Genomic DNA, 22,381 nt, shown 5'->3' with positions numbered 1-22,381 from the left:
AGGGGTGGAGAACCAACTCACATTGAAAGGGAAAAGAGCCCAGGTTTAGCAGGAGGATCCTTAAGGAACTGAGAATGAACAGTGGGGCTTAGTGAGGTCACAATGACTTGCGTTGGATTTGACTTAACGGCTGTTTTAAATCCGAGTCCGCCCATCCTTTTACTGCACTAACAATCAGATCGCGGCCAAACACCGCCGCCTGGCTGGAGCCGGCTCACGCAGAACTGAAACCTCCAACGCGAGCCGGCCCCGCCCCCGCCCACGCGAGCAGCGCCAAGGCTCCGCCCCTTCCCCGTCCTGCCAGGCTCCACAATCACCTACAGAGATCATCGCTGTGGCCAGGCGGTTGTGTCGATCCAGCTAGAGACAGGAGCTGAAACCATGGCGGAGAAGACTCAAAAGAGGTCGGTCGCTGTCTGAGGTCCTATCCTCTCCTCCCCGCAGGGGTGGAATCTGCTCTTGGTCGCCAGTGGTGGGGACTTAGGTGGTGTCTTATTCCAGGCGCCCGGCCCAGATGGTTCCTAAGGCCCAGACCTGGCGTTCGCGGAGGGAGGAGGCGACGGGTTGGGGGTAGCGAGGGCCGGGAAAGGATGCGGAATGGGTTAGGGGAAGGTCCTGGTTCGTGGTCCCTCCGTGGCCTCGCTGGCCCTCCGCCACGCGCCCGCGCTGTCTCGGGCGGGCCTGCTGGGGATGCAGGGCGTCCCCGTCGCCTGGGACACGGAGGGACCCTCCCGTTTCCCGCGGCGCTCCGAACCCTTGTAGCTGTCCTGTGTCGCCATCACCCACGGTCCCCCAAACCCTCCCTGTGCGTCGGGGGCGCTCCGTGTATGTGCAGACAGACTCAAAGCGGGGCCCGCGCCTGGGCCAAAGCTAGCTGCTTGGTAAACGCGTGGGGACGGGCCTCGGGGCTGCTGGGCGCTGTCGGTGGAAATGGACAGCTAGGATGCAAGACAAGCTTCAGTTAAACCGTTTCCCAAAGCAGCAAAGTTGAGCACCCTCTGCTGACTTTTTTAGAAAATGAACACCGACAAGCCTCGTTTTGGGGGCGGCCGTAAATTAACATTTAGGTTTTTCATCCATTTAGGCAGGTAATTGTAATCTTTTGCATAAGCTAAAGAGGAACAGATATGCTAGGAATATTATGCACAGTATATAGGAGAGTACTGTGGAGATGAGGTTACTGTTGATATTTTATTAGTTAGGACTTCGGCTAAGTCTTCCCTCGGCTGTCTGCTCCCGGCTCCGCCCCTTCACTCCTGAGTTTTATTATTCCTGCCTCACAAAGAAATATGCTGACTGACGCACGCAACCTGGGGCGTCTTCCTTGGGCATAAAACTGAAGACAGGGCACTTTTGAGTCTCTTCCGTTCTCACTTGCCCAGTATAATTGCCAATATAACTTGCCCAGTTAAATATTAGATAATGCTTTTTTCATTAAAAAAAGAAATAGCAAGAAGGAGGCTGAGGGAATGGAAAACTAGGATCGGAAATCATGTGTAAAATGAGCTGTTTTATAGAGGTTAATTTATTTGTCCACAGCTTAATAAGATTGCTTTTTTTACACACAAACCCACCTGAAGGGAAAAGGATCGGAGAAAACGTGTTTATAAATGGTGATACATTTATCACCATTTTCAAGGGCAAAATCATTCAGCTGACACAGGAAACTGTCCAAAGTGACAGGCTGTTTCCAGGAAACTTCCAGCTAACAAAAAAGGGATGATTGATGTTCGTGTTTTTTAGAGTGTGGCTGAGCACAAACCTTAGCATGGACTGTTGCTGTACACCTTTAAGCCCCGCCCCTTTACCAGATAACAGTTGCCCAACTCTTTGTGACCCCATGGACTGCAGCCCCCCAGGCTCCTCTGTCTATGGAATTTTTCAGGCAAGAATACTGGAGTGGGTTGCCATGCCATCTTTTGGAGGGGGTGCGGTCCTCCCAACCCAGGGATTGAACCTGCTTCTTTTGCATCTCCTGCGTTGGCAGGCAGATTGTTTACCAGCAAACCACCTGGGAAGGCAGGTAGCAGTTACTGGGCTCCTGCCATAAGCAACCAACTGTCGGTGAGCAACCCTTAGTGGTCCTGCTCAGCCATCCATGGGTGCTGCAGTGGGCCCCTCCCACAAGCTGCCAGCTGTCAGTGAGAGACAGTTAGTGGTTCCCTCTGTCAGCAGAGTGGTGGTCTTCAGGCCTCAGGCAGAGAGTCCGGTAAGAGGCAGATCCTGGGAACAGTTGGGGGCTGTGTCCTGCAGGGCTTCAGAGCCTTGGCCAAGGCCTCCCACTGGCCAGGCTCAGGTCTTGAGCGGCTGCGAACCTCTCCCCCATCCCTGTGTCTGCAGCATAATAACAGTGGTGTCTGCATAGGATGCAGTCTGCAGGACCCAGCCTCTGCCCTAAGGGTGGCTTGAGGAGCCTGAGAGTCACTGGGGTCCTGGGAGCCTGTCTCCTTCAGCGATGACGGCTAGGCAGAGTCTGGGGACGGATGGATATCTGATGGATATCTGCCTCTTCTTAGCCAGGACCTGGACTTTGGAGGGTGACAGTGGTGCCTTGGGACCTGGGCCTTGTCAGAACAGAGAATAACATTTATTTGGTAGAGTTTTACAGGAACATCGTTACCTGACCATGAACCAACCTCAAGAACAAAGGATCTGACACCAGGATGTTTGGCAACAACTAACCATGCCCCCACCCCAATTCCTAGAAAAGGGCTTTGCTAAAGGCTTTCAGGGAGTTTGGGGGTTTTAAAGCATAAGCTACCCATCTCCTTGCCTGGCTCTACAGTAAACCTTTCTCTGCTCCAAACTGACGTTTTAGTATTGTTTGGCCTCACTGTGAGTTACATGGACTTGTGTTTCAATAATACTAGGACAGTGATGTCCCGGGAATGAACTTTGCTTCAAGAAGTTTCAAGGCCCTGGGCTTCAATTTCCCCATCTAGAAAATGAGAGGTTTGGAGCATTTTCTGTTTTCTAGTCCATCCCTGTGTCTGCAGTGTAATGGCAGTGGTGTCTGCATAGGATGCAGTCTACAGGACCTAAAGTTTTTCCTTCTATTCAATGGAAAGGTTATATATTTCCTGTGATTTCAGCAGACAAGTGACATGTAGTAACCCAGATGGATCATTTTTAAATTGTATTATTTTGTGCCTTGTAGAGAGTCAGTGCCTGTGAAAATGATGGAGACAGACATAGCTGTGTCTCCTCTGGACATTTCTTAAAGATAGATTTAAGGATTATAAGTTTTTTATTTTATCAGTATTTTTTTTTAACTTACTTATTTTTGGCTATTCTGGGTCTTCATTGCTGTGTGGGGACTTTCTCTGGTTGCAGTGAATGGGGGCTGCTCTCCAGTTGCGAGGTGTGGGCTTCTCGTTGCAGCGGCTTCTCTTGTTGCAGGGCATCGGCTCTAGGCTGGGTGGTTGTGGTGCATAGGCTTCACTGCTCCATGGCACGTGGAACCTTTTAATTTCAGAGATGCTTGCTCCTTGGGAGGAAAGCTATGACAAACCTAGACAGCATGTTAAAAAGCAGAGATACCACTTTGTCAACAAAGGTCTGTATAGCCAAGGTTACTGTTTTTTCCAGTAGTCATGTATGGATGTGGGAGTTGGACCATAAGGAAGACTGAGCACCAAAGAATTGATGTTTTCAAACTGTGGTGCTGGAGAAGACTTCAGAGTCCCTTGGACCCCAAGGAGATAAAAAACCAGTCAATCCTAAAGGAAATCAACCCTGAATATTCATTGGAAGACTGATGCTGGAGCTGAAGCTCCAGTACTTTGGCCACCTGAGGCAAAGAACGGACTCCTTGGCAAAGAGCCTGTGCTGGGAAAGGTTGAGGACAAGAAGAGAAGGGGGCAGCAGAGGATGAGATGGTTGGATAGCATCGCTGACTCAGTGGATATGTGTTTGAGCAAACTGTGGGAGATAGTGAAGGACAGGGAAGCCTGGCATGCTGCAGTCCATGGAGTCAAAGAATTGGACACAATTTAATGACAATGACAACGATGTGGAATTGTCCCAGACCAGGAATCGAACCCATGTCCCCTGCATTGGCAGCCAGATTCTTAGCCAGATTCTTAGTTCTGATGGATATTCTTTTTACTTAGAGCCTTAAAAATACTTTGTGAGAGGAAGATTTGTTCACTTAAATTTACAGAAGAAAAATCCGTACATGTCTTTTTTAAGTTTTCCACATCAGTATGGAAGTGGTGATTTTTTAAAATATTTATTTTTGGTGTTACTCTGCATTTATATTAGGGAATAATTGGGTGGATTCTGGAATATGAATGATGGAGAAACATGTTAAAGAGTTTGTACTCTGCTGACTCTCAGCTATATTTCTGGTCTAGTGCTCTCTCATAGCCCCAGATCTAGATATACTGGGTCTTTCTCCATGGGTACCTCAAACTGACTTCATCTAAAATTTAACCAAATAACTTCCATTTTTCATTTTCTTTTCTACGTACTGATGTTTTTCAAATCTTTCAACAGATAATGTCAGATGCCTCCTAACTTTTTCCCCAAGTGCTCATCACATAATCTTTCAGTTTTTTTTCTTTTTTCCTAGAAACTTCCCTTTGAAGTCCTCTGTCTTTGCTCTCTAAGACCGATGCACAGCAATTACCCTAATGTTCCCCTCTGTCCTTGTATGCTGGAGCCTCTGATTCTAGTCCCTGGCTTCAATTTTTTTGACTTAACAATGTAGCTTGGAGGTCATCCGGACTCTTTACACACAGGATTGTTCCTTCTTTTTTATGCTGTATATTAGTTCGTACTATACCATAACGCATTAACCAGGTCCCTACTAATGAATACCTAGATTGTTTTGAGCTTTTTGCTATTTAAAAACAATGTTGGTATTAAAAGAGTCCAGTGCCTCTTTTCTTCTCAAGCATTTTAAGAACACGTGATAAATGATTTTAGGTTGATGGATGGTGTATCACCTGAGAAGTTTATAATGTATTAAATCTTACAGTTTACTTTTCATTTTTCCATCAATTTGTTTTAACCTTTCTATCATTGCAGTGCCAGGATAGCTCCTATAACAATGTTTTTAAACCTTACCCATGATGCATGTTCCTTTTTTCTTCCTGCAGCGTGAAGATCGCACCTGGAGCAGTTGTGTGTGTAGAGAGCGAAATCAGAGGTGATGTCACTATAGGTAAGAGAATAGCCTATAAGTGTTGTCTCTCAAGAATTGGTGTTATTTAGTTTATTTCTGTGCTTTACAGTTCATTAGGTATTATTTTCTATGTTTGACTGAGCTCCTAATTTTATTGACAAAGCAATGTATTTCTCTAAGTGTTTAATATTTCTCAAATAATTTAGTGTGATGGAGTCTGTGTTTAAACTCCCATCTGATAGACTAAGGCAGTATAATAAAGTAATTTATTCGAGAGACATCTGTGTACCTACTGTGTGCCAGGCCCTATGCTCACACCTGTGCTTGCACTCTGGACCCAGCAGTGAATATAGCAGAGCTTACACTCTTCTAAGAGTGTAAACCACAGAGTCTGATGGACCTGGGGTTAGCATCCTTGCTCTTTATCTGCTGGATTACCTCAGGCATATCACTTAGTCTCTGTCATTTTCCCCTTCTGTGTAATTGCGTGTATCAGAATTAGGGTCAGCAGCTTGTAGTGGTGGCTTAACACACAGAAGTTACTCTCTCGTATAAAAAGCCTAAGGGTAGGCAGTTCACGTCTTGTCAGTTGGTTGTCCGGGACCTGCGCCTCACAGGCCAGGGCGTGATGGCTGGAGCACCAAGAGTGTCCTGGGTCAGAAAGGAGAGGAGTGGAAACTAAAGGGTGCGCCTCCCAGTGGAGTCCGCTCCCCTTAGGTAGTCTTCCTGAAGGTTCCACAACACTCTTTGCCTTGGGCCTGACCTCAAGGACACGTCTAGCTACGGAGAATGCTGGGAGATGTAGTCTAAACCGGACACATTGCAGCCCCCGTATTGGATTCTCTTACATAGAAAAAGGGAAGAATGGATATTCAGTGGAAGCAGCTTTTGTCACATGCAAAATAAGAGTGCCTTCCTCAAAGCTTTTTGAAGGATTAAATAAGAATATTTATGAAAGTCATGGCCCAATACCTGACATGTAGTAAGCACTCAATAAATGTTGGCTAGCTGCACTGTAAAATCAGTGTAGCCTTGCTCTAGAGGTAAAGTCCAGCGTTTAAAATGAAATGAAAAATTTAACATGTGGCAGCATGGGCTTCGCTGCTGGCTCCGTGGTAAAGAATCTGCCTGTATTGCAGGAGATGTGGGTTCAGCCCCTGGGTGGGGAAGATCCCTTGGAGAAGGAAATGGCAACCCTTTTTTATTCTTGCCTGGGAAATCCATGAACCGAGGCGCCTGGTGGGCTGCAGTCTGTAGGGTCGCAAAAGAGTTGGACACGACTTAGCGACTAAACAGCAACTTGCTCATATGAACATGATTGAGTTCCCCCAAATGCACGTTTTAGCCACTAGATCTTTTCCATACGTTTCACTGGACATGGTACCCTGGTAGCTTTATTAACGTGCGCGCATATTTACTAGCCACTGAGTGTTACCAGAGTAGAGCTTTCAGGAAACTAAGTGCACTTTCAGAGAGAAACTGTGCCTTGTTCCCTTACACTAACAGGAACTACAAAAGAAAAAAAAATTTCTGTAATTTTAGTAAGTCTAAGCCACTTCAGGATCATGTCTTATAAAACTAGTTACGATTGTGCCAGTATTATGGAGCATAATTAGGGCTTTGCCCAGGTTGGATCTAATTAATTATTTTAAATGGACAGAATTTCAAAGTTTAGAAGGTGACTCTGTTTCTTTTCAGTCCTGTGTTAACTTTTAAACCACTTGCAGACTTTTTGTGAGGAGAAATTAGCCACGTTTCTCTTCCTCTGCATTTTTATTCTAGTATTTTTATGGTTTTCATCATGATTCGAGGGATAACACCTAATATTAATTCGCAGGGTACTCTATAATTAGAAGGAAAGTAAGACTAAAATAAAAAAAAAAATATGGAGTAGGAAATGGCAACCCACTCCAGTGTTCTTGCCTGGAGAATCCCAGGGACCGGGGAGCCAGGTGGGCTGCCGTCTGTGGGGTCGCACAGAGTCGGACACGACTGAAGCGACTTAGCAAGACTAAAGTAATGATATTTCCCTCTCATTTCTACTTCTTCCCTACTTTAAACAATGTGTTCAGTATCTACTGTGTAGTAGACACATAGATAGTCTGGATATCTCTACAGGCATAAGTGTACACGCAAGTATACATATATGTTTGTGTGTGTGTTTCAGATTTGAAATAACAGGTTCTGTCCTTGCAGAAGCTTCCCTAGAAAAGCAGTAAAGGCTTTATCCTGTGCCAGGGAGAGCTGGACCGCTGCGTAGGACTGCGGCCTGGGGGTTTCAGGAATCAGCACTCACTTTCCTGTTTTCCCTCTGTCTTTCTTGTCTTGGTGCTCTTCCCTCTTCTTTATCCCTCTTATCCTCCTGCCTTCCTTGAACGTTGAAATTATGTAAAGAAATGTGGTATTTAAATCTGCTTTCCATATAAGCTGATCAGGTGATCATGTACCCCTCTGGTGGTTAAAATATAAAATTATTGTTCAGTACAGATTTTCAGAGATGGATTGTAGCATAAGAAATGATAATAATCTTTTTTTTTAACTAGTGACTTTAATTTCATCATTGAATGGATCTAAGTTAATATTTTGTTGGGTTTATTTTTGACCCAGGTTTTTAAAATCAGAAAATGTTCTCACTTTACAGAAACACCTCAATTTTCAAAACTAAGGAAAAGATTCAGAGTGATACCCAGTGTATCACTCTGGTATAACCCAGTTACCCAGTGTTCCATGCTCCATATTTCTTATCTCATTTTCATTGTGCCTGTTTCTGATTCTTAATTGTATATATAAATATGGAAATTTTCCAGGACTGATACTTAGATAGTCATTTCTATCACTTTTGTATTTGGTGTAAAATAATCTCTAATCTTTTTGTACTGTTAATTGCTTTTTCTGATATAATATCTCAGATTAAAAAAAGCTCTTGGTAGATATAAAGTTAAATCAGAGCAGAGAGTAGAGATAAGTTACCTGATGAAAACTCACTCTCCCTGCCGTGTTCTTTTTCCTTCTTATTTTGGGGGGGAGGGGTGTGGAATTTTCTTAGGGAAACTTTTATTTTTTATTTATTAAAAAATTTCATTGATGTACAGTTGATTTATAATGTGTGTTGTTAGTTTCTGCTGTACAGCAAAGTGAATCAGTTACACATGTACATATACCCCCCGTTTTTTAGAGTCTTTTCCCACACAGGTCACTACAGAGTATTGAGTAGAGTTTCCTGTGCTATACAGTAGGTCCTTACTGGCTACCTATTTTATGTATAGTTGTGTGTATATATCAGTCCTAATCTCCCCATTTATCCCTCCCTCCCTTCCTCCCTGGTGACCATGTTTTCTGTATCTGTGACTCCATTTCTGTTTTGTAAATAAGTTCATTTTTTTAGATTCCACGTATCACATTATATGGTATTTGTTTTTCTCTCTGACTTACTTCACATAGTATGATCATCTCTAGGGCCATCCATGTTGCTGCAAATGGCACTATTTCATTCTTTATGATGGCTGAGTAATATTCCATTATGTATATGTATCACATCTTCTTTATCCATCCCTTTGTCGATGGGCTGTTGTTTTTCAACTTATGGCTGGTTTTGTTTTTGCTTAATTTATCAGAATAGCTAATGTAAGTCTTCTCCTGTTACAGTATAGATAGGGAGATTTCACAATGTTTTACATAACTTTGCATCCCCTCGTCAGTTTTACCTTGCTGTGTTTCAGTTAGTAGAACATTACATTTTCTGTTTTCCTAGAAAATCAAGTATTTGGTTTATCAAAGAAACTAGTCTGAAGCTTTGAAGTGTATTCCTTAACCAGAAACCCTATGTCTGTGGCGCTGACGGAACCTGACCCCTTTCATTAGAGTCTGTTAGGAAACAGAGCTTAGGAAAAATAACAGTTCTCTCGTTAATTATAATTTGGGTAAATAAGGTTTCATCTTATTTACTATCAAGCCTGCTTTTTTTTTTAAAGCCTGCTTTTAATCAGACTGCCTTGATTCATGGGTTTTGTGTTATTTTCTGAAAATTTTGTTTTAAAAGCTGAAACCCATCTTAGAAAGGTCCGTCCAAAGGTCCGTCCGTGCACAGTCCTGCGGTCCTGTTGCAGCCTGGAGGCAGACTCCTGGGGTTAGGACGACACTTGGGGACTCCTGGTGTGAAGGCAGAGCGCCTGCAGGGACACAGCTTTGTGATGGAAGCACTTTGCCCCACGTTGTTGTTCTTTCCATTAGAGTTTTTAATACAGATCAAAAGCTTCCCTTTTATTGTGGAAATTTTTTAAAATTGAGGTCACATTGGTTTATAATATTACATAAGTTTCATATGTACAACATTATATGGAAATCTTTTTCAATAAGGCAAAACAGTGGCTTTGACTTGAGAAATGCATCGAATATAAAACAGTTGTTAAAAGTACTTTGTCTTATAGGCCAAAGGAATTGTTTTCATTTTCAAGAGACCTTGTGGCTTTTGGAACTATTTATTGACATATGAAAATGTCCACAAAGATTGCTTTCTGTGGCAAAGACAGACAGGAAAAATACCCTTTACCAACTGAAGGGAATGGAAATATGATGCAAGGAATGTCTTTCTGGCTAGGTTGCGTCAAGCCCAGCCAACCATTTAGAAAAATAATTCATCAGCCAGTAAGGCAGCTCCAACTCTAGACACATTTATCCAAACAAGGAGATAAGCCAAATAGGGTTTCAGCACATTTGGTAAGAAAATACACAAACTACCCTGCCAGAAAGAGCTCCAGAAAGTTCACGACAGCCTTTTAACAAAAACTTTCCATGGTGACAGATTTTTATTTTTAAAGCATTTTAACCCCAAGACCCTTCAACTTGGTTTGAATTCAGACCTATCCTAGGTGAAAGTGCCACTTGCGTGCAGAAAAGTGTGGAGCAGACTGTGCTCACGTTTCAGCGAGAGGTTGCTGCCCGCGTCTTGCACTAGTGCTGGGCAATCAGGCTTTCTGGGGCCAGCCTCCAGCACTGTGCAGAGACAAAGCACCTGGTCAGACGTTTCCTTTAAGAAGTTCACCAAACTTAAGTCTTAGCAGTCACAACCTCATGCGAAGAGTTGACTCATTGGAAAAGACTCTGATGCTGGGAGGGATTGGGGGCAGGAGGAGAAGGGGATGACAGAGGATGAGATGGCTGGATGGCATCACTGACTCGATGCACGTGAGTCTGAGTGAACTCCAGGAGTTGGTGATGGACAGGGAGGCCTGGCGTGCTGCGATTCATGGGGTCGCAAAGAGTTGGACACGACTGAGCGGCTGACCTGATCTGATCTGATATGGCAGTTCATGTTTAAAAACTAACCTCCCTAATCTCTGCCCCAAAAAAGCTCTTCAAGAGGTTAAGGGGAGCTATTTAGTTTGTCACCCATGACCTTGCTCTTTCTTCACAATTCAGAATAGATCGCATTGCCAACATTCATTGCTCATGGAAAAAGCAAGGGAGTTCAGAAAAATATCTACTTCTGCTTCATTGACTATGCTGAAGCCTTTGACCATGTGGATCACAACAAACTGTGGAAAATTCTTAAGAGACAGGAGACCAGATCACCTTACCTGTCTCCTGAGAAACCTGTATGTGGGTCAAGAAGCAACAGTTAGAACCAGACATGGAACAACGGACTGGTTCCAAATTGGGAAAGGAGTATGTCAAGGCTGTATATTGTCACCCTGCTTATTTAACTTCTGTGCAGAGTACATCATGCAAAATGCCAGGCTGGATGAAGCACAAGCTGGAATCAGGTTTGCTGGGAGAAATATCAGCAATCTCAGATATGTAGATGATACCACTCTATTGGCAGAAAATGAAGAGGAGAGAGCCTGTTGTTGAGAGTGAAAGAGGAGAGTGAAAAAGCTGGCTTGAAACTTAACATTAAAAAAAACTAAGATCACGGCATCTGGTACCATCACTTCATGGCAAATAGAAGGGGAGAAAGTGGAAGCAGTGACAGATTTTATTTCTTTGGGCTCCAAAATCAGTGCAGGCAGTGACTGCAGCCATGAAATTAAAAGATGCTTGCTCCTTAGAAGAAAAGCTATGATAAACCTAGACAGTGTATTAAGAATCAGAGACATCACTTTGCTGACAAAGGTCCATATATTCAAAGCTGTGGTTTTTCCAGTAGGCATACAGATGTGAGTTGGACCATAAGGCTGAGTGCTGAAGATTTGATGCTTTTGAACTGTGGTGCTAGAGAAGACTCTTGAGAATCCCTTGGACAGCAAGGAGATCAAACCTGTCAATCCTAAAGGAAATCAACCCTGAATATTCATTGGAGGACTGACGCTGAGGCTGAAGCTCTAATACTTTGGCCACCTGATGAGGAAAGCTGACTCATTGGAAAAGACTGTGATGCTGGGAAAGATTGAAGGCAAAAGGATAATGGAGTGGCAGAGGATGTGACTGTTAGATGGCATCACCGACTCACTGGATATGAGTTTGAGCAAACTCCAGAAGAGAGCGAAGGACAGAGGAGTGTGGCATCCTGCAGTGCCTGGGGTCACTAGGAGTTGGACACAGCTTAGGGACTGAGCAACAGTTTCACCTTTCAAGTCACTTCAGAACTCCAGGACTTGTAGTTTGGCAGTGTGACCACCAGGTGGAGGTGTTTTCTTAAACGTCTCATGGAATCTGCTCACTGGTCTCCTGTAGTGCTTTCTATCCCAGGGAAGGCCCTGAGACTTAGAACCAGTTTTCCAGTTATTTACTAACCCTCTTGTTAAGAATGATAAGAAATAATAATAATAAAATACCTGGCTAACACAGCGCCAACATTATTTTTAAAAGGGAAAAAATGAAAATATCAGTTGTTTTCAAACCTGTACTTTAGAGGAACTTTTAAAGAAGCACAGGTCCCAGTGTAACCTTTGTCTTATCAGCCTTTTCTCACGTAGCTTTTTGCAAGACTGCTTGTTGTCAAAAGCTGCAGCCTGAGGACCAGCAGAATATCTTGTGCCCCTGGGTACTAATCTAGCTGTGGTAAAGGATCTGCTTTCTGTCATAGCCAGGATGACCTCTTCCTCCTGTCAGATTTTTAATGCCAGTATGGAAAATTTGTATTAATCTGTTTCACTGTCTTACAGTAAGGTGAAGAATTTCTTCCCTGTTTAAAAGGAGGTTTCACCCTGTTACCTGAGTATCAGGGGAATAAAGCAGTCCCTTTTCTTCTGTTTCTCAGACCAGAAAGAGTTATTTTGTTTACTCTGATAAAGTTCTTAGCTCTTAGTGTCAGATAGTGATGAACCTCCCATTTTGAAGAACTATGGGCCAGACCCCATGATCTCCTTTCCAAATATAATCCACACTTCAACCTGGTGAGATAGGCTATCATAGACTTCATCTTTTTATAGATGAGAAAACTGAAGCATTTGAGAGGCTAAGCACACAGCCTTTCAGTAATAAAGGCCAGAGCCTGGACTTTCTAGACAAGGGATGTGGTTGCTGGCTGGGGCTTTAATTATAAAGAACCGAAAATAGAAAGATCGTGTCCCTTTATCATAGAATATCTTGACATAAAATATAAATATGGTATTGTGCAAACCACAGCTTTAAATTGCTTCACACAGCTGGAAGGACCTATAAGAAGTTTCTCATTTCAAAGGAATCCAATGTTTGTTTCAACATTGTTTTAGCACCTCTCCCCAGAAGTGGTAATTCTTCTAAATGCCTTATATTAAGGGGTTGGTTAAATAAATCATGGTATATTAATATAATGTGAAATAATATTCAACAATTTATGTGGAAAAAAATCATGATAACTTTTTAGGTGAAAAAGCAAGTTGCAAAATAAGTACCATTCCTTAGTTTTTGAAATTCATATTTTAGTATGTAAAATTCATATTTTTCTCCTTCAAGTTGAACTTATCTTCTAACTTTCTAGGGAAATATATTTTATATACAGTCATATTTACAGATTTTAAATATACACTAGTACTCAAGTCTGGAGTAATACTCCAAACTTTTAAGAATAGTTACCTCCAGGGAATGAGATCAGCAGGAGGAGAGAGGATCTTTCACTTTTGACTTTGATTGAGTTTTTTGGGGTAAGCAGGTATTCCTTTTATAATTATGTGTATGTGTGTGTGTATATTTATAATTATGTGTATGTGTGTTATATTTATGATTATATATAGGTATATTTATAATTATATATGTGTGTGTATTTAAAATTATGTGTATGTATGTGTGTATTTATAATTATGTGTATGTGTGTGTATATGTTTATAATTATGTGTATGTGTGTATATTTTTTAACCAAAGGAAAAAGGCACCCATGGTCACAGTCCTGGCCACCTTGAGAAGTTTTCCAGGGATCTGAGTGACCCCATCTTCTATTCTGAAATCTCCTATCCTAAACAGGAGCATTTGCCAGGAAAGTTTTACTTTAGCAACTGAGGATTTAGGGAGCCGGAGGTGCCACAAAGAACAAAGCCACCCTCTATGTGTCCCCTGACCCCGCACCCCATGTTGGGCCCCACCCTCTGTTATCAGTCCCCAGCTCTTCTTGTTGGGGAAAAAAATAAGCTGTCCTGAGAGTCTTTCCAGTTCTCTGGGCACCAGGAACACCTCCTTATTTATTTTAATACATTTCTGAGTGAGCGTGTTAAGTCTTCCCGATTTTCAAGACAAACAAAGCTCCAGAGGGCAACAATAGCACCCGTTCCTTTTTGTTTCCCTGTAACACGCAGCCCTGCGTCTTGCCTGTCACTGGCAGATAGTGATTGTTGAGTAAATTAACAGTTGATTAGTGCAGTCGACTGAAGCAGTTGAGCGCTGAATTTGATGGGCAGCGTCGTCTGCCTGCCTCCCTCCCTACCTCGTGCCAGTGCTTCTGCCCACCCTGTCGTGCTGTCGGAGTCAGTTGCATCCTGTACAAAGCAAAACTTCCTGTCCCCGTGTCTACAGATAAGGATGGCCTTGATCTGCGTTGGTGGGGCAGGTTGGGAGGGAGTGCCTGCGGTGAGGTGATGCTTTCTCATCAGTGGCTTCACTATCAGCCAAATGCTAGGCCTTTGGGTCAGTCGAGCGGAGGAAGGGAATGGTACAGTCCGGAACCGACGGCCTTCTTTAGGCCGTGCAGGGCCTCCTCCACCCCGGTGGTGAAGGGATGCGATGAGGGCCCTTCCTGCCCCGCAGCGTGAGGCTGGAGTCACTGCCTCAGCTCAGCTCTCCCACTGCCAGAGTCCATTAACCACGCTTGGCTCCTTCCTCTGCCTCCCTTTATCCTTTTCAACTGGTTAAAATCATATCCTCGACCAGACTCAAGGGCTCTGCCTTCTTCCACTGAGTAGGCTTATAATAAGGATGGTGACAGAGTAACAAAGGTCAGGTTAGTCTCCATGTTTTCTAACTCTCATTCCACCCGTATTTCATCATGTTCCCTTAATGAAAGGACTAACCCTGTAATACACCAGCATGAGAAAGTGTTATGTGGTTCAGCAGCATAAGCAAGTACCAGTGTTGTAAGCAAGGAGAGCCTTACCTTTAGGAGGGAAGAGAAGGAAAGGAATTAACTTTTATTGCCAACTCTGTGCCAAAATATCATTGTCTACAGTGTTTCATCTAATTCTTACAACAACCCTGCAGGACTGGTATTATCACCACCCCCATTTCACCACTGAGATAACAGAGACTTCACAACAGAGGGTGAGCCGGACTGTCCGGCTCCAAAGCCCTGTGCTGTGTCCCCTCTCCTGGGCTGGAGATTTGGCCCAAACTACAGTGATAGCCTTTGTAACGTGCCCTCTGGGATACCTGGTACCCGCTTTAGGAAACGTTCCTCCCAAGAGCCTCCTTAGAAGCTCGGCCTCCACAAGTAATTTCTTTCCCATCCGTTTAACAGGACCCAGGACAGTGATCCACCCTAAAGCACGAATCATCGCAGAAGCCGGTCCAATAGTGATCGGCGAAGGCAACCTAATAGAGGAGCAGGCGCTCATCATAAATGCGTGAGTAGCACCCTTACGCATGCTCTGAACGAGCTGCCGCAGAGAGAGTCTCCGTTCATGTCAGCCATCTGTAGGGACCTTTTACAGCTGACATCTGGAAAGCCCACTGTCTGAGAACCAGGAAGACACTAAGGATCTTTTTCAACACAAGCAGTTAGTAAGTGAGGACGCTACAGACCAGAGGGGTAGAGGCTTGTCCAGGGTGAAGCAGCTCATAGGTGGGTGACTAGAATCCCCGAGTCTGGGTCTGGTCCTCTTCCCTTCCACATGCCAGCCTCTTCTGTCCCGTAAGGAGGCGTCTCCTGAGGACACCCCAGTGGCCCTGCGCTGTGCTTCCAGCCTCGAGTCATCTTCTGATGGGATGGCTTGATCCTGACTGCCATGTTATTACTCATACCAGGACACGTGAACTTCAGTCTGATGTATATTTTTGTGTGCCTTGTGGGGATAACACTCACAATTATATTTGAAAAACTGGAGGTCCTAGAGGCAATGTTTCAACTTTAAAGATTAAAAAAAAATTATAAGCTATTAGAATATGTATGATCTTAGTCAACTAGACTGTAATACCTATGAAATTTTTACAAGCATCTGTAAAGCTAGATAAAATTTTGGCAGGAAATTCAAGCTTATACCTAATTTATAGCAACAGTGTATGGAATTTGTAGTAAAGACCTTGGGAAAATATTTAACTGTGATAAAGAGATTGATTTGTCTTAATGCTTACTTAGGCTTTGGGAGTTTCTTACTATATTAAGCAGTTTCTTTTTAAAATATATTTTGGCACCTTTAAGTCAATTAACAACAGCTATATTCTGCAGTAACTCAGCTGTCAGAGATAAAGCACCAATTTTAAATGGCTTCCTTCTCTTAGACTGCAAACATTTTTTTGTTACAAATGTTTCAGCTAACCACGTAACAGCATAAAATGATTATTTTACATGAATATCTGTTTACATTTCACAATCTTGAATGGTTATTAGGAATGGAAAATTTTCAAGTTAGGCATGATTTTGATTCCAATTTAACAAGCTGAAAGTCCCAGCCAGCTTCTTTTCTACCTTGTCTTGGGAAAGGTCCCCTGGGCTTTGAGTTTAAAAAATAAACAAAGGAAGACTGACCTTCTATACGCACCTGTGATTTCTTTACATTGCAGTAGTTCTTTTTCAATTCAGAATCAAGTCTTCTCCAGCATAGAGGATAAATAATTCACTTGGATTAAGAAGTTACTTAATGTCATTACATATATCAAGCTTGATAGAGGTCCAATTGAGAGAATGAACCCAAATTCTGTAACAGGAGAATTGCTTATTGCATTATTGACTTTTTGATAATTTCTTTTCTTTTTATAGTCACCCTGATAATATCACTCCTGATGCAGAAGATCCAGAACCCAAACCTATGATCATTGGCACCAATAATGTGTTTGAAGTTGGCTGTTGTATCCTTTGCAATAATTTAAGAGAAATCATTCCCAACTGTCTTTCAGTACCCAATCTCCTCTGTAGAAATTGTCATAGTTTATCTATCAAATACTTTATATGTGTGTGCGTGTGTATATATATACACACATACATACACTTTATATATAATCATTTAATTATACATGTGACATATATTATGTATATATATAAATAAATGTATGAATTATATTTTTAGGACTAGGCCATCCATCTCTTGAAAAGACTTATTTACAGTATATCAAAAAAAAATTATTCCCTCTCCTTCATTGAGTAACTTCAGAGAGTGAAGGAAGCATGCTGTTCTCAGGTGTGCATGCGTGCACACACACGCACTCACCTTTAGGAGCCGTCTTCCCGTGTTGCTGCGTCTTGTCAGCGGGTGACGGACAGTCAGTGATTGTCTTGTCCGTCAGTGACTGACTGGCACTGGACACGAAGCAGAGTAATCTTGGCTTCAATCCTGATTTAAGAGCCACAGCTCTGCCCATTTGTGATTTCTGTATAGTTTTAAAAGGTTGACAGTGTGTTGTTGTCTGATACAAGGAAGTGGTGGATGGGCTGGAAATATTTCGTTCTTTGATGTTTTTCTCCTGAGTGTTACCAGTGCCTTTGCTGATTTCATGCTCTAAAAAGAGTAAAATCTTTTCATAATGTGAGTAAAATCTTTTCATAGTGTGAGCAAAACATTATTTTATAAGAGAAACTATTAATACTTCAAGGAAAAAACTAAAGGTTTAACAATAGCAAAATATTTAAATGAATTAAGCTTCATTTATAAGATAGACCATTAGAACCATTAAGGAGTCACATAAAATTATGTTTTTAAATATTCTGATGGTATGGAATAAGGCTTGCAAAGGTAGGTGAACTGAATAAAATAAGCTACAAAAGGTTATAGAGTTTTATTTTATACAGTTTGATTTCCAGTTATATAAAGGGAATTATATATCTTTACAATGTAAAGATATGTCAAGCTGTTAACAGTGCTGCCCTTATGTGATTGGGTGTTAGACAGTTTTAATTTTCTTAAAACAATTATGAAAATATGTTTCTTAAAACAGTTATGAAAATACTCATAAAATTGGGATATAAGGTACTCATTTCTTTAAAAATACAGAAGTCATTTATTTATCCTTCGAGATATTTCTGTTTAAAGAATTAAACTGTACTTGCCTGCTGCCCTGGGCAGGGGGTTCTGGTCAGCCCAGCCTGCGGGCCCTCTCAGGCTTCGGTCCGCCCCACTGCAGGACGAGGAGAGTGAATCAGAAAGAAAAAGATGAACACGTTCACAATGTGTGCTTAACTCTGGCTTACAGACTGCCAAGCCATGAAAATAGGAGATAATAATGTTATCGAGTCAAAAGGTAAGCTACGTTTGGAACTATATTGTGAGAAGTGATTACCTCCTCTCTCTCTGTGGTGTTCTGAAAAACAGCCTAAGTGCAAACCACAACGAAGCCATGTGCTTGGAAGGACAGCAGGCATGGTTGGGAGTGGGCTAGCATAGCCGTGAGACAAATTATTTGCCTTTAAGGAACCTCATCTAATCATGTTTTTTATCCACTAAATTAAATTTCTAACTGTGTATGTTTAAATCAGGATTGAATTAAACCTTCAGGTGAAAGATTTGAAAACGATTTCTACTAAAAACTAGTGTCAATGGTAATTTAGTTGATTCATGTTGTTGTTGCATTAAAGGAAAAAAACCAGTTTCTCTACTAGTTTGCTTTCTTTAATTTCAGGACTGCTTTCCCCTAGCCCATTAGAAACATATGTAAGCTACTTATCATAGGAGGGGCTAGACAAGGGGTCTCCTGAATTGCCACCACTGCTGGGAAGTGACTCCAAGAGCTTGTCCAGAAAGAACCGGAATGATAAGACTTGTCTATTTTTCTAAATAATGTTATCTATTTAAGAGGACAAATACAGTCATTTTATTCATTTTTAAAATTTTTATTTATTTTTGGCTGTGCTGGGTCTTTGGTGCTTCGAGGGCTTTTCTCGAGTTGAGGTACTCGGGCTTCTCGTTGCAGTGACTTCCCTTGTTGGGGCACAGGCTCTAGGGCGCGTGGGCTCAGTAGTTGCAGCTCCTGGGCTCTAGAGCTCAGGCTCGATAGTTGCGGAGCGTGGACTTAGCTGTTCTGCAGCATGTGGGATCTTCCCAGATTAGGAATGGAACTCATGCCTCCTACATTGGCAGGTGGGTTCTTTACCACTGAGCCACCAGGGAAGCCCAAGACCTCTTTATTTTTTTTTAATTAATTTATTTTAATTGGAGGATAATTACTTTACAACATTGTGGTGGTTTTTGCCATACATCGCCATGGATCAGCCATGGGCGCACATGTGTCCCCCCATTCTGAACTCCCCACCTACCTCTCTCCCTACCGGCTTTGAGTGCCCTGCTTCATACAACGAACCTGCATTGGCCAAGACCTCTTTAGAATAGTGCCTTTCCTTTCTTAGTCTTGGATGGCATGAAAGAAGAGCTTTTTTAAAATAGTAAGACTTGTTGTTAACCTACGCAATGGTTTTTATTTAACTTGGATTGCCAGTTATGATGATGATGAGTATCACTGTCATTTTCTATTTATCGTATACTGACCGTGTGTCAGACCTGTGCTTGACACTTGACATTTATTATCTCATTTATTCCTTACAGCCCATTGTGAAGTAGGATGGGCTCCATTTTAGAGATAAACTCGCTGAGAGCGTGTACAGGTCACACAGATCACAACAGAGCTCTGTTTTGAATCCACTTAATACTAGCCTGCTTCGTGCCTCTCTGCTGTACAAACTCTGGACTGAAGTACTTCTTTTAATATGTTTCTTAAGGACAGTTTGTATTTTTATGCTTGCATCATCTCAGGAGGAAAACAGTGTTCTGGTCACCGACTGTCCTCTAGTCGCTCTCTGTGTGTCTTCCCTGCAGCGTATGTGGGCAGAAATGTGATACTGACGAGTGGTTGTATCATCGGGGCCTGTTGCAACCTGAACACGTTTGAAGTCATCCCTGAGAACACAGTGATCTATGGTGGAGACTGCCTGCGTCGGGTGCAGACTGAACGGCCACAGGTACTAGAACCTCTTTAGTCGGTAGCATCCTTTCTAGGGCTGCTAATTTTCCAAAATACCACATAAATGTTTTAATGGGGCAGCGAGTCTGTTATTTTAAAAGCAAGTGATTAAAATAAAGCATCAGAGGAACATTCCTAAAACTACAATTTATTTGTTGACTCAACAGAATTATTGAGTCCTTAAGTTAATATCCGGAGAAGGCAATGGCACCCCACTCCAGTACTCTTGCCTGGAAAATCCCATGGGCGGAGGAGCCTGGTAGGCTACAGTCCGTGGGGCAAGAGTCGAGTACGACTGAGCGACTTCACTTTCACTTTTCACTTTCATGCATTGGAGAAGGAAATGGCAACCCACTCCAGTGTTCTTGCCTGGAGAATCCCAGGGACGGCGGAGCTTGGTGGGCTGCCGTCTGTGGGGTCACACAGAGTCCAGCACAACTGAAGCGACTTAGCAGCAGCAGTAGCAGCAGTAAGTTAATATCAGAAATACGTCCAAAGATGACAGGGACATATTGACTGTGGGAAGAGAACATCCAGGGATGTTTCTCCTAGTCTTACGTGTTTTCACTGAAGGTGCATCTCCAAGCCTTACGAACTACACTGATTTGCTCCTAAAATACCAACCTTCAGGGGTAAGAAATGAACCTACCAAATTACTTTACACCCAGCTTGGGTCCACCTATCAGTTTGCTGACATAGTTGGCCTGAAAATAAATGCAGCTTGTGAATATGCAAGTATATTTAGATATTTTCCTGGCTTATGAGGAATTGTCCCCTCCTAATAGCCAAGAGTAATGGCAAGTATGCATTTGGAGTTTGATGTTAGAGTAGGAGATAAGTATTGATAGAGCATTTGGAGCTTCCTTTGGACAGAAGGCATTCTGATTGAAGTTTTAACCTTACTGCTTGGCACAGTCAGTATATTTCCTTAGTTACGCAGCCTCCTTCCCCTCCCCCAAAGAAATGTTTGCAAGACATTTAGCACTTTTGATTCTTAGCCATATTTTATCAGAAATTAAAATGCCAGTTCTTTCTGGGTTATTCTAATTCTGTAATCTTTGGCTTTTATTATTATAAGCAAGTATTACTATTCTTTGGACCAAAAAAGAAATAAGAACAAATCTAGTATTTTTTCACTATCTTTCTGCATAACAGCAAAATGATTGAAGAGGGAGAGATGAAGCTGGAGTTGGGGTAAGGGAGATTAGAACTAAGTGAGCAAGAATATCTGAAGTTTAATACGTAATGGTATGTATGCAACACCGTTTTCCATGTTTTACCAATTATAAGGATCACACAGAGGTCCTTGCTACAAATGATCCCCAGACTTTTTGAACCAAAGTGGTTAGGACAAAGGGCCTAAAAGTACCCCAAGTGAATTTTACAGTGAGGCCAAGTGTGAGCAAAGCTGACGTATGAAGAGTGAAGATCAGATGAGTGTCATAGCTGTGTGCTCTGTCATATAGAAAGCAGTGTACTCATGACGTCTACTGTAATTGAAACTCTTTCACTTCTTAGAGGCCAAGATGAAATCTACAAAAAGCAAGGTTGAAAACTGATAAACATACATTTTTACATGCAAAAGTTTTTGGCTTTTTCTTATTACCAAACTTAATTTATGTTCATTGTAAATTGAAAAAGCAGGGAAGCAAAATTAAGTCAGTGAATGGGATCCACTGCAGGGGGCACAGGTTCAGTCCCTGGTCAGGGAGCTGACTCGGCATGCCTCAGTCCAAAAAACAGAGATCGGTGAAAATCACCTGTAATTTGTGACGTAGTGATAATCCTTTCTACCTGATGCTCTCAACTTTGCTTCCTGCTGGCCAGTTCTTAAAATTCTCTTATCTTTTTAGCCCCAGACACTACAGCTGGATTTCCTGATGAAAATCTTGCCAAACTACCATCACCTAAAGAAGACCATGAAAGGAAGCTCAACTCCAGTTAAGAACTAAGAACAATAGATGACATCAAGATAATATTTGTGTTTGACCAATGTCTTTTCTTTTTTGACTTGTGTCTTTTGAAAGAGCCACATGTTTGTGCATTCATAACAGTCCACGAAACACCTGTTGACTTTATCTTGTAAAATTGAATTAGAGAAGAAAGTAATAGATTTGCATTGTAACTGTCCTCTATAATTTATATAAAATGTATTATTTTCTGATGTCCTTGTCCCATTCTGATAATTTACAGATTTTTTTGTTCTATGTTTTATGTTATATAAAATGTTGGCCATGAGTTTTAGTTATGTAAAAGACTACTCATGATAAAAAAGAACATATTGTTATGTATTTATATTCTAACAAATACTAAACTAAATAAAAATGTTGATGACAGGACTTTTACTTTAATCAGTTTTTCTACTTGCATCAACTTTCCAAAAATAGCTCTTTTAATTTTTATTGTATACTAGTTAAATATTAAAGCTAATGTGTTTACATTTTCCTTTTGTGAATTTGTGGCTGTCTAAAATTTCAGGTGAAATTTCAGCAGCTATTGAATTAATTTAGATTTCATTATGTTCCCAAGAATATTTTTTTTTTCTTTTTAGTAAAACATAAGTAATCGGGGAAAGATGTATTCAGTAGAATATGAAGTCAAAAAGAATGGTGTCTAATGAAAATGACAAGTAAATGACCATTGAGTGATATTCTTAGGTTTCTGAGGACAATGAAACTAGAAGAGATTTTGATGTATTTATAAGTATATGAAATTATTTTGGCGCATATTACTAATTAATAATTA

The 22,381-nt window shown here is 41.8% G+C and overlaps 1 protein-coding gene across 3 annotated transcripts; it reads left to right on the top strand.

The window, feature by feature from the left end:
• The first annotated feature begins 306 nt into the window (after positions 1-306).
• On the top strand, positions 307-21,975 carry DCTN6 (dynactin subunit 6). Of its 3 annotated transcripts, XM_070364119.1 has the most exons (8): positions 307-404; positions 5,103-5,167; positions 14,991-15,096; positions 16,449-16,537; positions 17,876-17,923; positions 19,429-19,634; positions 20,792-20,830; positions 21,490-21,975. In XM_070364119.1, exons 1-7 carry the CDS (start codon positions 382-384, stop codon positions 20,801-20,803), a joined length of 549 nt encoding a protein of 182 aa, XP_070220220.1. In that variant the 5' UTR covers positions 307-381; the 3' UTR covers positions 20,804-20,830; positions 21,490-21,975. The 3 variants fall into 3 exon arrangements, with proteins under 3 accessions (XP_070220220.1, XP_005908194.1, XP_070220219.1); XM_005908132.3 differs by lacking the exon at positions 20,792-20,830 and having other exon boundaries at positions 313-404; positions 19,492-19,634; XM_070364118.1 differs by lacking the exon at positions 20,792-20,830 and having other exon boundaries at positions 313-404.
• The last annotated feature ends 406 nt before the right edge of the window (positions 21,976-22,381 follow it).

Source organism: Bos mutus, chromosome 27 (assembly GCF_027580195.1).
Source record: "Bos mutus isolate GX-2022 chromosome 27, NWIPB_WYAK_1.1, whole genome shotgun sequence".
NCBI lineage: Eukaryota > Metazoa > Chordata > Mammalia > Artiodactyla > Bovidae > Bos > Bos mutus.
Note: the sequence above shows the minus strand (reverse complement) of the source record. Positions and strands in the feature narration are given on the sequence as shown.

Excerpts from the sequence above, each read along its gene's own strand:
- DCTN6 (XM_070364118.1), top strand. The coding sequence starts at position 382 with ATGGCGGAGAAGACTCAAAAGAG. Across the intron at positions 405-5,102 it reads GCGGAGAAGACTCAAAAGAG|CGTGAAGATCGCACCTGGAG; the intron begins GTCGGTCGCTGT and ends TTCTTCCTGCAG. Across the intron at positions 16,538-17,875 it reads TGTGTTTGAAGTTGGCTGTT|ACTGCCAAGCCATGAAAATA; the intron begins GTATCCTTTGCA and ends TCTGGCTTACAG.